The sequence below is a fragment of the Cydia splendana genome, chromosome Z, assembly GCF_910591565.1.
Source record: "Cydia splendana chromosome Z, ilCydSple1.2, whole genome shotgun sequence".
In the NCBI taxonomy this organism is placed as follows: domain Eukaryota; kingdom Metazoa; phylum Arthropoda; class Insecta; order Lepidoptera; family Tortricidae; genus Cydia; species Cydia splendana.
In genome coordinates, this window is record NC_085987.1 from 17,554,685 (window position 1) to 17,572,399 (window position 17,715).

Genomic DNA, 17,715 nt, shown 5'->3' on the forward strand with positions numbered 1-17,715 from the left:
ACACTATATTGGTATGTCATTTTAGAAGGTGCTTTGCAGTAGTTGAATTGAAAGCTATATTCATTTAAATGATTTAGATAACAACGGTTGCAATCACGTGAATTATTTGCCGCTATTGGCGACATAATAAATTAAAATATGTCTCATGAACGTTTAATTTTGACTACATGTGTTCATTTATTATTTCTATTCAAAGTTCACATTGCGTTTGTGTATAATTTATGCCTTGTATGAATTTTGTGTATGTACTATGCTACACAGCAATAAGGCCTATTTATTTCATAATTTCAGGTAGGCAGTAGGCCCACTGACAGCCCAAAAACATATTTAGTACTAAGGAAAAAGCTGAAGTGAATGTTCACCGCACTATATTTTATCATTATATTTTTTAATGCGATTAGGATGTTGCATTGCAATGTGTATCTATATTATACTATACATATATGCCTATTATATGTACCATGAGAGCTGGCGATTATTTCATTATCTGGCAGACATTGAGATAATACGATCGAGATTATGAGTATGAGTCACTAACAATCCCGCCCAGATTTGGGTGTTTTATATTTATTTTAAGTGCATACATTTATTACACGAATATTACTTACACTGATGATATAAATGCGAACGTAATTCTGACTATTACACATTACAGCAGGGATGTTGCGAATATTCGCATCCGCATCCGCGGAACATCCGCATTCTTTTCAACATCCGCATCTGCATCCGCATCCGCATAAAATCGATGCGGAGCTCATGCAGATGCGGATGTCGACCAAGTCGGTAAAAGGAACGTCTTAGCGGCGACGTAAGTGCTAGGTAATTTCGTCATTATATATAACGAAATCGTCTAGATCCCGAAAAGGCGGCCAAGTTACTGTATATTTGACGTTTTCTAAGTACCAAATCTTGACATCCGCATCCGCGGATGTGAGGCTTTAAATATCCGCATGTCAAAAAATCTGCATCCGCAAACATCCCTGCATTACACAAGTAATCTGCTGAACTGATTGTAATAAAACTTGGCACATAAAAAGCTATGCCCTGTGAATTACGAGTAATATTTTATTTTGTATCGAAATTATAGTAATGGGCCAGCCCATCAAAGCTTGCAATGCGAAATGAACTGGACAAGTTGCCATCTGTTCCTATGTTAAAGCCAACTTATAATTATTCTATTATACGTATAAACATTTAGACGTACTAACCTAACAGAACCACCTTAAGCACTACAACACACTACCACCAGCCTGGCCAATATAATTTTTCAAATTTTAATTTTTAACAAGCAGAAACGTCTGCTAACGATGCTACTAAGCTTAGAATAAATATAAAAGTGGAATAATTACTGTCTTGGGTGAGACTTGAACTCACGGCCTCTGGATCGCTACTCCAGCGCTCTGCCATCTGAGCCACCAAGACCTCATCCATAGCCAGCAAATCTTTCCACCATATTACGGGTCGAGGGGACCCCAGCGACATCTACCTTAAGGGTCTCCCCAGATATATCGGATTACCTTGTTTAAACTTATCAGTCCAGACTCTGTGTACATTATTCATCATCATCATCATCATCTCAGCCATAAGACGTCCACTGCTGAACATAGGCCTCCCCCTTCACCCGGGTGTTCATTATTATTATTATACCTACTATATTATACTGTAAGGTGCAGAGGGACAATTTCTACTGAGGGGAAATTTCAATTAATCGAAATATCTTTCATGTTTTACATTATTAACTAGAGTCACACACAACACATCTTTTTCGCTATCTGGACATATAAGGTGCAACTTTATTAGTTGCAGATATTTTAACAGATGATACTTTACTTTAAAACAATTAACTTTAAATAGAAATTGAGATTTTTTTTGTTTTAATTTACCGAACAAAAAATTAAATTTCATTATGTTTCGGCGGGAAAACTGCAAAAGGTTATAGGATGAAGTGGCTAGACAGTTAGGTGAGGTAAAAGAGGTACTAGAATCTGTTCAATAAGTTTACATTTAATAATCACATTAACAGGGTGTTTTATGTAGAAAATTTGTTTCCAGTTTTCTCCAAAAAAACACCGTAAAAGCTATAATGTTTCATACTTAAATATACTCCAGGAACCGAGTACTATCAGCTGTATAAATATCTGCAACTAATAAAGTAGCACCTTATATATGGCACTGTAGTTAATAATGTAAAACATGGAGGTTATTTCGATTTAGTTTAAATTTCCCTGCAGTCGAAATGGCCCCCCTGCACCTACTGTAAATTTGTTTTGGAATTTTTATTGAGTTATATTATAAATAAACCCTTAATATAGTTACTCGAAATAAACGCTTTCATTTAATTTCATTTAGGGCCACTTGCACCATCAAGGGTGAGCCACTAACTCAGAGTTAACTCCGGGCTTAACCAGTTAACCCCGAGTTAGTGGCTAACCCTGGACGGCGCAAGTGGCCCTCAGCTTCTGGAAGTGAGGAGGCTAATAAGTATGGCTCGTATATTTTTCAGGCGGTGTTGCTGCGGGCAGGGCAGCCGCTGTACGGGCCGAAGCACCGGCGCTGCCGGCCCGACGAGGCCATCCTCAACACAGTCGTGGGCCCCGGCATGAAGGGCATCATATACGATCTGAGGAGCAACAGTGCCATTTCACAGCAGCAGAGTAAAGGTCACAAATCACATAACGGAGTATAGCCAATAGTATTAGGGGTACAAGTACTAAAATAGCGGCAAAGATTCATTCATTGGATATTATGATGTTTATAAATGTATATTTGAATGAGCGGTGGTAGCCGAGTGGATATGACGTCCGACTTTCAATCCGGAGGTCGCGGGTTCAAATCCTGGCTCGTACCAATGAGTTTTTCGGAACTTATGTACGAAATATCATTTGATATTTACCACTAGCTTTTCGGTGAAGGAAAACATCGTGAGGAAACCTGCATACATCTGCGAAGAAATTCAAAGGTGTATGTGAAGTCCCCAATCCGCATTGGGCTAGCGTGGGGACTATAGCCCAAGCCCTCTCGCGTATGAGAGGAGGCCTGTGCCCAGCAGTGGGACGTATATAGGCTGAAATGATGATGATGATGATTTGAATTTTAATACTCATATACTTTGGACATCTCTCACGTCGCTCCCCGGACAGCCTGGAGAGAGTTATTATGATGAGCAAAGTTGAAGGCACCAGACCTCAGGGCCCACCCCCAACTAGATGGTCTGCTTAAATCACTGCACCTATGCAATTAAAACTGCACGAGGCCAGCATGCGCTTGGCGAGGAATTAGCCTCATGCATGAAGTTTATATTTGAACGAAATATTTTTTATTCGGATGTTTGTTGCCGTTATATCATGTTAGAATCAGTTATTAACTTATCATTTAATTGCTTAAAATAATAAATAAAAAGTACAATTTTTTTAAATAACTATTTGATACCGGCAATTATATGTTCGTCGAGTCAAATGAAACTTAGTACGACAATTAGATTAGTTCATATTAGTTCCATGTTCGCAAGGGATTTATCTAAGGGCGGAATACCACACAGAGAAGAAATTGGACAGGTGGAATACCACCCTCAAGCAAAGGTTGTCAAGTCGTTGTAGAGAACTGTTGACATTGTTTTTCATGATATAGGAGGCAAATGAGCAGATGGATCGTCTGATGCTAAGCGATTCCCGTCGCCCGTGGACACCCGCAACTTCAGAGGGGTTGTAAGTGCGTTGCCGGCATTTAAGATAGGACTACACTCTTTTCTTGAATGTTCAAAGGTGGTAACGGTCCGAAAATACCGCAGGCGACAGTTCAATCCGCAGTTTATAATGATAATTTCTATGACATGTGTTTATAACTTAGAGCATTTAGTAACTGGAAACGCCATGGCTGTCATTTTCTGTACAAAACAGTCTGCCGATTTTTGCGGGGGAGGGGCACGTCAAATGTATGGCCGTTTGTACATGATTTGTACGTGACGTACAAATAGCCATGTCAGATAAACGTCAGTCCATACAAAAGTTTGCACAATTGTGCAAGGTTTTCGGCAGAGGGGTAAGCTCTTAAAAGCGACTCTGGTTATCAAATGCTCTAAGGTTTGTAATGATAATTTCTGTTCAGGCGGCGGCACGGAGAGCAACTCCAACTACTCCCAGTGGAAGATCTACAACAGGTCGATGGACGACGTCGACAACCAACAACAGCTCCTGGATAGTTACGCCAAACTTATTGAAGGTGATAGCCAAGGAGATATTATTTTGAACTAAAGACAAATCGAGAGGCTAAATTACAAGTCTTTTTTGGTATGAGTCGATCCAGTTTGTTTTGAGGGTCAAATGTCTTTTCCGTTGCATTAAATTACAATTCAGAAACGACAGTCAAAGTTTGACAATCGTTCACAACGCACAAACCGGCCCTTACTAAACGGTACGTGATTACGATGCCTTGAAGTATGGGAAACGAGAAAATTGATATTTTGATGGTGAAATATTGCGTGCTATACAATTTATTCTTCACTCTTGTATTTTTCATAATTTCCATTTTTTTGTATCCGATATATTTTGTATCACTGTACACCTTATAAAATAAAGTCCTCCGCCGTGTCTGTCTGTGTCTTTGCCTGTTCGCGATAAACTCAAAAACTACTGAACGGATTTTCATGCGGTTTTCACCTATCAATAGAGTGATTCTTGAGGAAGGTTTAGGTGTATAATTTGTTAACCCGTGCGAAGCCGGGCCAGGTCACCATCACTATAAAATGAAGTGTTATTTTATATTGTGTTCTGAAGGATGGTATTTACCTGTAAATAATGATTGTTTATCGTTTGGCAGCCTGCAACGACCGCGAGATATCGAGCGACAAGTGGATATCGCGGCTGGAGTCGTGCGGCTGGCCGGAGAGCGTCCGCAACGCGCTGCACACCGCCTGCATCATCGCGCAGCACATACACCAGGTTGTATTCACTTAGGCTGCCTTTACACTTAGGCGGAGGTGAGAGGAGACCTACAGGAATTAACCATTGGTTGTAATCTAGATCTCTTCTCCGTCCCGCTGTATTACAATCAATGCTATAGGTTGAATCTCGCACGTTTCCACTCATCTTCGGTCATCCCCGCCTCAGTAGAAAGGTAGCCTTACTATTGTGCCCTACCTGCGGGCAATAACAAGTTTCTGACTATAATTTCATTTTTATAAACACTTATTTATTGCCGACTGTACTTTATGGCCCTAAAGTATCGGACTTGTCAAAACTAATCATACCAGCCAGATCTCGATGGGTCTACTAGTACCCACAGAAAAGTTCTACTATCCTTCCGACTCCATTATTAGATCAGCTCGATGGTACCAAATGTTTATAAATATTGTGACCTGTATTAAACATGCAAAGTTTCTAATCAATACAGCTATTAAAATCAGGTTAAAATAGTCGAAGAAGAAGGTAAAAATAAACAAAGGTTAATGACTCCTGAATACCAGCCTTATCATAGCAAACGGCCTAGCTTGCTCGCCCGTTAGGCGGCTCTTCCCTATTCCCTTTGTAGTAATGTAATGTAATGGCGTCTACAGAAGGCAGAGCCCGTGCTGGTGCACGGCACGCGCGGCGAGGACGCGACGCTGCTCGTGTGCTCACTAGTGCAGATTATACTTAATCCCGACTGCAGGACTATACGCGGGTACGTATTTTACCAGGGACTAGTCATTACATAAACACCACGCCGCTCGCCTCATCATTGTTCACAATGTTGACCGAGCGTGCGTGAAGCGTGAGCGAAGCATTTCTAAACCGATTTTGGTGAAATTATTGAGCAGGTTTGATATATGGATATTTTTTGTCGAAACAATTTTAAAAATGAATTTGAACGGCCATGCCATGGTGGTTAGCGAGGTAAACAGCTCACAGAGGTACTAATTGTAAATTGCTCTATGAAAACTGTTATCTGAAACGAAACGTAAAATTTAACTGATGGTCCGTCTTCGCGCATTTGCACCGACTTAGCAGTGCCAATGACAATGTACGGCCGCGTAATTTATTTATTTATTTAACATCAACAACAACAACCTCTTTAATCAGGCAACAAGGCCCATATTACAAATACCTTACAGACTAACATATATATGCATTTTCATAGACTTAAAAAACTAAACACTATTTTGGCGACAAAACGGCGTGGCTCCGTTGAATCATCTGGTCTTGTGTCGGATTCGGCAGTTAATGCGAAAGACGTAGCACTAGACGTAGACAGACTGCCTGACCACTGTCTCATAAATCATAAAAAACCTACCCTACCAAAATTATATTTACCTAGTCAGATCTTTTCGAGAGTATAATAAAGTGATGTTTTTTGGACCTTAGTGTGCCTTTATTCACGGCATAAGTTTGTATAAAGAACATCTGTAATTGTATTTTGGGAAGAAGTTGAAGCCCTAGTTCTGAAGCTATATATCTAACCTCTATAACCCATGTGCGACCGAAATTTGGACAGATGATGGCTAATTTTGCCAAGTGCGCCCGTGTTAGGCGCTATAATACTTTAAAGGGCGCTTTTTACTTTATTTGAAGATAACTAACGAACCTATCCTACCTAGTTATATAAAAAAAGTGGTCATTTTGCTTTCTAGACCGTTCGCAATGTAGACTAAAAGCGATATAGGCAAAATATTACACTAGTCATTTTGCGTTCTAGACCGTCCTCGACTACACCCATTTTACTTCTATCCGAGGTCGGATCGGACAATGTAAAAACGCTTTAACCCGAAGGCGACGAAATACACAGTGTTCTATAGTTTGCAGGCGCTAGTGGAGCGCGAGTGGCTGTCGGCGGGGCACCCGTTCGGCGAGCGCCACCGCTGCGGGCCGTACTCGACCGCCCCCCGCGCCGCCCCCACCTTCCTGCTGCTGTTGGACTGCGTGCGGCAGTTCCTCGAGCAGTTCCCCTGCAGCTTCGAGTACCGCCAGTCCTTCCTAATCACGCTGTTCGAGCACTCGTACGCGAGTCAGTTCGGTGAGTGTCCACTGGAGCTAACTGCACATGACCGCGCGGTGAGCCATGCACGCACCTCGTTTCATAAAGACTGGTACGTACACCTCTTAATTATGTTACTCTTAGTAAGGAACGGAGTGTTAACCCTAGAGTAGTCGCGGGAGCATTTTGTCCCTTCTAATTGTAATTTTTTTTTATGGGATAGAATAAATCAAATACTACTCGTATTATAAAAAATATGTCTTGTTATAGCTTAATACTTAATAGTATAATAAAAAATGAGTTATTCACTTATTCCGCTTTAGTATTTTATACAATCGTGATATAATAGAGAGTTTTTCAGTCGAGTACCGTGTTTAGGCAACGAAGCTTGCTGAGTTGCCTAAGTAAGGTACGAGATTGAAAAGCTTTATTATATCACTATTGTATACAATACTTTTTCTACTAGTCAACAAAAATAGTACATTATTGTCGAGGTTCGGAAGTAGCTACTTGCAGGCTGAGGATTCGTTTTAAACGGACGACCTTGGGAGTCCGTTTAATTGAATCCGAAGCCAGCAAGTAGCCTTCCAGCCGAGTCATATATAGTGCTTTTCTCAAAAATGGTGCAAGAAATATAAATATCATAGAAATATTTTACAAAAGCAACTTTCGTACGTATATATTTTCACAGAAAAAAGTAGAAACAATTGAAAAAATTTGCTTTGCCGCCTTTTTATTTTTTTAATAAAAAAATAGAAGTGTATTTTTCTGCCGAAAATACGCCAACCTATTTGAGACAGCTAAATAGTCGCGGTACTAATCATCTGTTTGGCTGTTTAATGGGCCTGTGCCTTCATTTGATATGGCCATTTCAACTTTTAAAAAGTTTGGAACTCGACAAATAATGGAATTTGTATGCAACATTGCAGTCCCAAAATCGAGACTGCAATGTTTTTAACTTTTTAATTTTTGACTGACCATAAACTACGCGCTTCGCAACCTATTTTTTAAACGGCAAAGTCGACTTTGCCGTCCATTTTTGAGAAATAATACTTTAAACTATCAATCATACAAATAAACCAAACCAAAAGTATACAGCTAAGATTCGCGAACAGCCGCGATACCTTCATACTGGTACGCGACCCGGCCGCCGCGCCCCGCGCCCTACGGCGGGTTGGTCAACGACACCTTCTCGTAACTCATGAGGCCCTGGTACTTGCTCCGCGCTAAATTCAATTTTTAGACAGTTGTTTTCTCGATTTTGGCCACCGTAGCCTAAGGAGACTAACAAGCAACGCTAAGTGGTTTTCGTAGTCTATGGATGTTGCTATATTAAGGGTGTCACATGCGCGTTTCAGACTTATGAACCAATTGTTTCTACTATACAACCTAAAATAATTAATTTGAGCTATGGTTTTGTTTCGTCCTCTTGATCGCGGCGAGCTGTGATTGGTCAATTTCATTATAGTTGACTAAACTGTATCGATATGAATATTATAGTTGAGTTGGGAGCCCATACATTAAAAATACCCAATTGCAGTTTGGTATAAGAAATCTTAATTCAAGAATTACAGTCGACTAGTAGAAAAAATTAAAAGCGATACAGGGGTTATTCATATTATTGTGGCGTTACAGGGACCTTCCTATGCGACAGTGAGCAGCAGCGCGAGTACCGCGGCGTGAGCGAGCAGACGACTAGCGTCTGGTCGTGGATCAACCAACCGGACGAGCTTTCCGTCTACATCAACCCGCTATACGACCCTACGCCTTCCGTCATCTGGCCCTCCGTGGCGCCCATGAGCTTCGTCATATGGGAGGGTGAGCACTGTCTTAACTGAAATGTAGTAGCGAATCAACCGTATGAGCGCTCCGCCTGCATCAACCCGCTCTACGACCCCACGCCGTCCGTCATCTGGCCTTCTATGGCGCCGGCGCCTATGAGCTTCGTCTTAAAGGAGGGTGAGCACAGCATAATGTAAATCGGCTGGGGCGTTATGTCGATCTGTTTATGATAGGCCTCAAATCCTCAATGATATATTTTGTCGGTCTACAGAGCTGTACCTGCGCTGGTCGATCCCGCAGTCGACGGAGCAGCGCGAGGAGCAGTACGGCGCCATCCGCGCGCGCGAACAGTCGCTGCGCGCGCGCGCGCACGCGCTCCGCCGCGAGCTGCTCGACCTCGCCGCGCAGTACTACGCGCCGCCGGACAAGCAGGAACTGCTGCTACATAACTAGCTAAAGCTTCAATTATTATTAGGCTGTACAGATAAGTAGAGGTTACCTCCATAATACGCGTCGCAGGACAGGCGTGAACTGTGAACACGCCTCAACAGAGAGTGAACCTTTGCCTTCATGGGCCCAAATATTCAATTATTACTGTGCCCATACATAGATGTAACTTTTGTATTACTCGCCGCAGGACTAATTAGGGAGGAACAGCTTTAAAAAATCGCAAGCCTTTAAGGTTTTTGGTTTTTAACTTGAACTGAACTGCTTTTTAACGGTTCGAGCTTTTAAAAGGCCCTAAATCGCGATTTGGGTATGAACGCTAGAGCCATATACTTCGTCATGCGCGTGAACAGAGTTCCATAGCATTTGTGTATTCCATTTGTCAACTGTTCCTAAAGAAAAAGATAAATCGACGTATTCTATACCGCGTTAGTAATTATTATTTAATTTATCGGTTCTTACGGTTTTGAGCGAGTGGTGTTTTCGCTTTATGGCTCCTTTTCACGTTGGGCTAACGCCAACGCCAACGAGGGACGCATTTATGCGTTAGAGGGAGCAAGTGATATTGCTATCTCATTCTACCGCATGGCTGCGTCCCTCGTTGGCGTTGGCGTTGGCCCAACGTGAAGAGGAACCATTACACTTGAACTGACCTCACAGTTAGAACACCAATTGTTAGTTAGGTATATTGCATAACTATTAGTAGTAGGTACATTGTGTAACGCTGTGTATTACTTATTGATACAATCAAAATTATAACTACAATTATGAAATGTATTAGAAAGAGAAAGATACGAACTGCCAGCTAAATAATTAACGTAAGTAGTTATTATAGCTATGAAGGGTCAATATTTTTAACAAGTAGGCACATATACATTAGGCATTTAGTTTTCAATTGCTTTGTGTCTAGGTAAAGCCAATTGCTTTTACAAACAATAAGTAATCTTACGCCTTCAATACATTTCGTAGTATATTATCGGGTTGCGGGAAAAATTGGGGAGTTGTCTTAGAAAAACAATAAAATATTGCCTTGGCTAACTCGCGGCCGTATTATTAGGTGGCTCCATGACATAACCGTAATGGTAAAATACCTTTTCTCAAACATGCAATGAAATATTGATGTTATGTTCCTTATAATAGGTTGCGAAGTATGACGTTTCAGGTGCGGCTAGGACAAAAGGTCGTTAATGGAATTTCATACACATCTTGCAGGCCTAGGCCGGCAAAGTCCTCTTTTTTAATTTTCACATCACAGATATTTGTGACACAGCATCGTGGCATTCATCCATAAAAAAAAACTAGAGGCAGTATTTGCTTTATGGTTCGTAATGACACTCTGCCACTACGCCTATAAAAAAAAACAAAAAACAATGTTTGCTATAATTTGCAGTTTTATTTGTATAAAATCAACATGAACTTAATAAATAATACATTCTATAATTTAATAATTTTAAATTATAAATTTAACTACACAAATAAAAACATTTAAAATATTTCATCTAAACGTTAGCGGTAAAAAGGTCTACTCAAACACGCGTAGTTATATTTTTTTAATTGTTATGGAGGTAAAGTTGAAAAATATTCATATTGTTTTATTGGATTTATGGTGCGTTGTTGATTTTTTGACTTTAATATGAGTTTCGACGAAATAATGAAATTAATATTAATTGTAATCGTAGGTGTTGGAATTGGCAGCGTAAGCAGAATTGATTTTAATAACTTGCTGCCTCTACCGCCAAGTCAAAGACGAAGTATGTATATGGTTGCTTATGGCAAATTTATTATTTGAGAAACTAAGAAAAATGGCTTACAGTTTATTAGAAACAATTTGTGGCATATTTTAAATGAATGTAACTACAAATTCGTCAACACTGTGGACATTATACTTATTTACTCCATGCATAAAGCAACGATGTATGTGAAACATGATATCAACATGAAAGACTATGTAAACTTATGTGACGAAAACGACAGTCAGACGGATACAAGGCGACAAAATCAAAGATACATGAAAATATACGGGTAGTAAAAATACACGACTCGTGTAAAACATACGCGTGATAATGATATAGGTACGTGTTGGTTATATTTTGGGTGTCGTTTACTTTTAGTTTTTTCTATAAATAAAACTTGGGTTTCGTGGATTTTTTATTTTATTTATTTCATTGCACGTTTGAGAAAAGCACTATACATACCTCGGCGGGAAATGGGGTTGCCCGCGCTCAGACCTATCCGGCCTCGCTTCGCTCGGCCGTCTATATGTCTTCGGCCGGCAACCCCTTTCGTCCCGGCCTCTGTAGTAATGTACTATTAAGTAACAAGTAGGTACTCTATAAAATACCTAGCTTTACGACGGCTTTACCTAGTCGCTGTTTTCCCTTCGTACCTATTTCTATTTACAAGATATTCGTCTCACATATAAAGAATCCCGAAACAATTATTTATTTTATAAACTTGGAGAACTGACGTATCTAGTCGTACATTGCACACTGGCAAGACATATATGGCCCAATGTCGAGTAAGGAATTTAGTTTACCTTTTTTATGCTTAATATTATAAACCCTAAAAAATAGACCCTAGTTATGTATACTTAAATGTGAAAGTTTGTATATTTGGAAGCTTGTTAGTCATAAAAAAATCGGCTAAACGGATTTGGATGGGTCTTGGAGGGTTTGGTAAACGAATAGCATACTTATTGTCTTAGGAATCAATTCCCAAACAGGGTAAAATGGAATGGGAGTTTTATTTTACTAGTTCCAAGCAGACAAAGTAGCGGGCAGGTGTTAGTTCTAAAATTATGTGTCAACTACTATATTAATGTTCCGACGTTCAGTCAGAGGAAGCCATATACAGCTTGGAAAGACTGAAAATATTCATGATTCCATAAAGTTTAGCTGTTAAAAAGTTCGCTATTGCAATAATCGTGAGAATGAGCGATCTGTAATGTATTGACACAGTTAAAAGTATAAATGACTTCACACAGTTGACAGCACTTCTAAGCATTATTGCAGCATCAAAAACTCACATGGTTAATGGTTGTAATGTCATCCCCATTCCTCCGGCCGTTTTGGCAACCAAGTTTCGCAACCAGTTGTTGAAAAAGAATTAATAATCCTGCTACGCAACTAGTTACCTAGGCTTTTTCCCCCAAAGTGTACTATTTTCACGGACGTCTCACTAAACTAAATCAATGGTAGGTAGGTTAGGTTCGTTAGGTAGCTTCAGATGCCCGAAGGGCAAACCGCCCAGAAATAGGAGCCCCGCGTAGCGGGGCACCGTCAACTCTGGGTAAGTAGGAAATGTTCTCGGAAATATTGACTTACGTTCTACATTACGTTCTAAGTGTCTGAGACCTATTCTTCATTGGCAACAGGATGTAAAACAGGAATATATTTTCTTCTTGGGCAACTAGTTGCGTAACAGGATTATTAATTCTTTTTCAACAACTGGTTGCGAAACTTGGTTGCCAAAACGGCCGGAGGGATCCCCATGACAACCATGAGTCATTTGCACATATACTAAATAGATTTCCTATCCACTATCTAAAGATAAACTAGAATGTTAGGTAGTCGCCGGTCATATGTCAATGATACATTGATTGAGTAAGATGTGTAAAATCTTCGTGCTCACTTCAAATTTGACATTTGAGATGGCGCTGTATAGCTCCGTACCTTTTGTAGTAACTCTGTTTTTCTAAAGTTGACGTTTGACGATTCAGTGACCGCAAAACACGGCGCCGTACAGCGCCATCTGTTTTCGATGTCAAACTAAGGGGCACGTTTATTTCTTAGACTTTACCTCTCTATTGCAATCAATTATCTTTGCTATATAGTATACGTATACTATATGTTGCCCTTCACGCAGATACGCCTACCCGTACAATGGTTTGTAATAGTGTTTCGAGCTAAATTTTGTTCGTGTGTCGTCTATTAAAAAATATATAATTTATATTCAGTTCGACATCCGTTTAGTAGTATTTATAATAAGCGGTCATAAAACTACAAGTTAACAAGTATGTTATAAGTTAGGCCTACATTATGTATTATGTCAAAGTTAATATTTTCTTAATTGCAATACAAAGCGTATTTACTAAACGCTTAAAACCTCGTCATCTAAAATAAGTAATTTTAATTAATAAGGTTAATATAAATATAAGATACTAGGTACACCGCCTTGCATATTATGTTATGGAGCAGCTCATTTTATTTGTACGTATCATGTATATGATTAACCTTTCGTATGCTGCTGTCAATTTTTTTGAAGTGAAAACTTCTTTAGCGGCGCTGTGCACTTTTTGTGATGGGGAAAAAATGTTAAACTAGCGACAGGTCACGTGACCGTAAGATTCGTAAGACGGACACGTGACCTGATCGAAAAACTGTTACAATGTCACTGAGTTTTCACTTCTGCCGGCACTCCCGGAGTGCAACCCGTTGTTTTTATTTCATTTATATAGCGATCATGACAAGTAGAGGTGCACTGATCAGTGCCTAAGCATACTTAAGGTTAATATACAGACAGAGTGTAAATTGAATACGAGCTTATTTTAGAATAAATTAATTGAATTTATTTTCTTATTCAGTAATTTATGTTGTCACACCTGTAACGCAAATTGTACTATAATATGTAGATGCATAATTACGTGACATGTTATTGTAATGACTTGTTATTAGGATGTCCACTTTTCGTGTTACCATAACTGAATGGCCTGCTTGATGAGATTTCAACATAGTTAGTTACTACGTCTATTTAATATAATAATTTCTAATGGATTAAATATTTGCTCGTAATCCATTAACACTCGTTATAGCAATCGCGTCGAATGATGGTCCCTGTAGTAGCTGCCACGTAAAATGTTAATATTAGTAATTTTATTGAAGTTTAGCACATTCATTTATTTATAAATGTAACATTCAAGTAATAAAAGTACGGTGAAAATATATTTTATCGATTATTTTTTAAATTAAGCCCAACCAAAAGAAGGAACTGTCATAGGGGCCATCATTCTACGCGAGAGGTATAGTTAGTAAATTTGGCACCAAATATTAGTCCTCGTAAGAATCGAGGCCCATTCCTGTTTTAACTACTGAGTCTAAATTTATTTTCATTAATTTTAAATATTGAGTGTTGCTACTTTCACCTTTATATTTGTATTTATATGTATATAGGTTTAGGATGACCATAGCCTCTGGACAAACCTTAAAAGTACCTACCTAGTATTCACGAAGGAATTTATAACTAGAAGCAGGGGCGTATTTTGAAATTTGGCGCCCCGGGCCAATACGTTTTGCCGCCCCAGAAGTCAAGGAAGAAAAACAAAATGCAATCCGGCATGCCGCCCCTGGGGGTTGGCATATGCCGCCCCTGGAGGTTGGCGCCCCGGGCCATGGCCCGGATGGCCCTAGGGTAAATACGCCCCTGACTAGAAGACAAAGTATCTTAACAACCAGAACAGTATCCACAAAGAAAAAGGTAAAGTTTAACCAAGCAGATTTAAACTTGTTTTGCCCACGATGGGTCTTGTAATAATAATAACGTACTGTAATTTGCTTATTAATCAATAAATAAAAAAAAGATAGTAAGTTTACTGCTAAGGAGCCAAACCGTTTTCGTGGCATGGCTCGCTTGCCTTATTATCTATTGTTACTTAGTTGATTCTTTTTTCTAATTTTTCATAAATTAAAAAATCTCGGAGTAATTAACAATGGAGCCGCCATTAACAGGCGTTCCTCTCTGTCGAAAATAGGCGGCCAATGGTCAACCTCATGTCAACTATATGTATGGACTGACGTTTATCTGACATGACGTACCTATACATTTGATGTGCCCCTCCCCCGCAAAAAACGGCAGACTATTTTGTACCGAAAATTTTAGACATGGTGTCTCCGTTGGTTATATCCTCTAAGTAAAAAATGTTTACATTAACCAATAGGTACCTACCTGAAATGTACAGTCAACAATACTATTAGCTTAGCACCTTAGCATACAAACTTCCTTTTCTTTACAGCTTGACTTTTATATAATGCCTTTGACCAGAGGCTAAGGCCACCCTCTACACGGGCTAATATGACAAACACCAGTTGATTTTGATGAATTCACCAACCTAAGAATTGTGATAAATAGTATATTAGGTACTTAATTAAGGAAGTAAAGTAATGTATGTAGTACTCTATAGTATCTCTATACCCCACCAGGCGGCGTAGCACGGTCGCGTTTTTACCCTTGTCACCATGCCTGTCACGTTCTAACAAGTATGTAAGTGCGAAAGGGACGCGCATAGCGATAGACGATAAAAATGGAACCGTGCTGCGCCCACAGGCCTAACAAACCTAAGTGACAAACGAAAACTCATTCAATTAAGGTCAGTATGGGTAAGCGTGGCTGCAAGATAAGTGTAACGTTCATACTGGGGCCTTTTACTCATTGATTAGTGTTTAGTGTGAGTACATTTGCCACTAAACGCAAGTTGCAAGGAGCAAATGCATGAACTCGCAATACACACTAATCAATGTGTGTGTAAACAGCCCCCAATGTGAAGGCCAGACACACTTACGTATTGACCTTACCGTATTCTCAAGTTGAAACAGATTTTACAATGTCACTTACGGTTGTTACACGTGGTGGGGCAGGAGGTAGGTATTACGATTGGCGCGTGGCACTAAACAGAAGTGCTGTGTATTAAGGCAATTGTAAGTATTGTAAGCGGAGGTAAAGAGAAGAGAGTAAATACATGGCATTTATGATAGCGGGGTTTCCCTGCGAAGTTCATGATAGCGAGGTTTCCCTGCGAACTATAATTTTATTCATGGGTGCAATCTGATTATCTGCTAGTTTTAAGAACATCCGAATTTTCATAATATTTTTTTTAATAAGATATGATATTCATATACTATTACCATACGGAGCAAATGTAATGTTACTAGATGTCAATTTTTATATAAATGAATTTATTTGTTGGTCAATTATACATTGCGCAGCAAACGTTTTCTTTTTTTACGCAAGTGTGTAATCCATTTTTTTCCTAAGGCCCCTGTACACAATGGGTCAGCGCCGGCCAGTCCAAGGGACGCAGCCATGCGGTAGAATGAGATATCAATATCACTTGCTCCCTCTAACGCATAAATGCGTCGTGCGTACAGGGGCCTTTCTATAAAGTTCGATAGATCACAATATAGACCAGTCAGCGGTAGATTCAATATAGGCCCTAATAGTACGATACAGGACTTACAGGAGTAGTAATATCATTGTAATACAGGTGAATTTTTGAGTGGATGTGAAAATGTTTTTTTCTGCCTCTTACACCTTTGTGCGTGTTCGACCCTAGCGCTGCTCGGTGCAGTTAATCGCGACTAGTTTTGATCTCTTCATAATTATATTGTACAGTCCGCGCGCGAACTTCGAGAGGAATCGAATTTAACGAACGCTCGTCCTCGCGCTCATTGGGCAAATGCAATACATAGACACGCTTCCCCCTTTTCAGCCCCACCCCCTTCCCTTCCCGCTCTCATCCTTGGAAGTCGCACGTGGACATGCTGTTACTTGCTGCTAACGAACTAGAAAATATACTAGCCATAACTTAGCTATAATTTGCTGTTAACTATACGGAATATTTCAACTGATTCCTATTTTATTAACCGACTTCCAAATCCCAAAGGAGGAGGTTATCAATTCGGTTGTATGTTTTTTTTTATAACCCATTCCCATGTACAGTCGACGTCAAATATATGTTTACACTTGTGCACCTTACTCCTTTGTAATAAGGCGAAAAGTGTAAACATATCTTTGACGTCGACTGTACCTAGCTAATCCTTACTTCCGATGTGTCGGAAGCCGGTGTTGCTCGAAGTTACTTCAACAACAAAGAAAAGTACTAAATTTGGGCTAGCCAACTGTGTCACAGCCACGTCATAGCAAAGTAGCTGAGACTATTGTTAGTGTCTTCATCGCTTAGGTAGGTACTCTTAATAATAGCAAAATCGCTCTAAAGAAACTATTAATAAAATAAGTACCTAAGTATTTTTTTAAATATTTTTATACCTACCCAAAAGTCTGGTGAACCTTATAATACAATATCAAAAGGCTTTCAATGTAATATTCCTTATGCAGTCTGAGGAAAAAAAATAGTTTCAAATAATAATAAATCGATAAACAAATGATGATATATTAATCTATCTGGTTCACTGAAATGGCAACATTAACTAAAAAAGTAATATAGTTTGTCAAGGACTATCTCATTTCAAACATGGAGGGAATCATACTGTCTTTGTCTTACGCTAGTACAAGTACCCAAAAGAAAGGGATGTGTATAGTCTTCATTTGTTCTTATTTACTAACAAAAATTTGGTTTTCCAGACTACAAGTCAAGATCCCGCAATATCCTATGACAAGCCTGATGAAGTACCGCACGTCATGGAATAATACTGTTTATTACTAGATCGAAGTCAAGGGTCAAATAAAAAGATTGGCTAGAAACCTGATACAAATGGCTATTTTATTTAGGCGATTCAACGAGTTCAATGCAATTTTTTTTTTGTAAAT

General features: G+C 39.4%; 2 protein-coding genes and 1 non-coding gene across 3 annotated transcripts in view; 1 reads left to right on the forward strand and 2 right to left on the reverse strand.

Moving 5' to 3' along the window:
- LOC134804822 (uncharacterized) overlaps nucleotides 1–17,715 on the reverse strand; it is a 470,867-nt gene that overhangs the window by 241,035 nt on the left and 212,117 nt on the right. The window lies entirely within an intron of this gene.
- Nucleotides 1–17,715, forward strand: part of LOC134804792 (myotubularin-related protein 9) — a 312,849-nt gene that overhangs the window by 7,276 nt on the left and 287,858 nt on the right. Inside the window, exons 4-10 of the mRNA XM_063778032.1 lie at nucleotides 2,504–2,660; nucleotides 4,105–4,218; nucleotides 4,816–4,937; nucleotides 5,552–5,658; nucleotides 6,770–6,987; nucleotides 8,584–8,766; nucleotides 9,002–9,419. Coding sequence (XP_063634102.1) covers nucleotides 2,504–2,660; nucleotides 4,105–4,218; nucleotides 4,816–4,937; nucleotides 5,552–5,658; nucleotides 6,770–6,987; nucleotides 8,584–8,766; nucleotides 9,002–9,183 — 1,083 coding nt within the window. The 3' untranslated portion in view covers nucleotides 9,184–9,419. The remainder of the gene's footprint in view (nucleotides 1–2,503; nucleotides 2,661–4,104; nucleotides 4,219–4,815; nucleotides 4,938–5,551; nucleotides 5,659–6,769; nucleotides 6,988–8,583; nucleotides 8,767–9,001; nucleotides 9,420–17,715) is intronic.
- On the reverse strand, nucleotides 1,350–1,422 carry Trnaa-agc (transfer RNA alanine (anticodon AGC)). The gene has a single exon. It is a non-coding gene; the product is annotated as a tRNA-Ala (tRNA).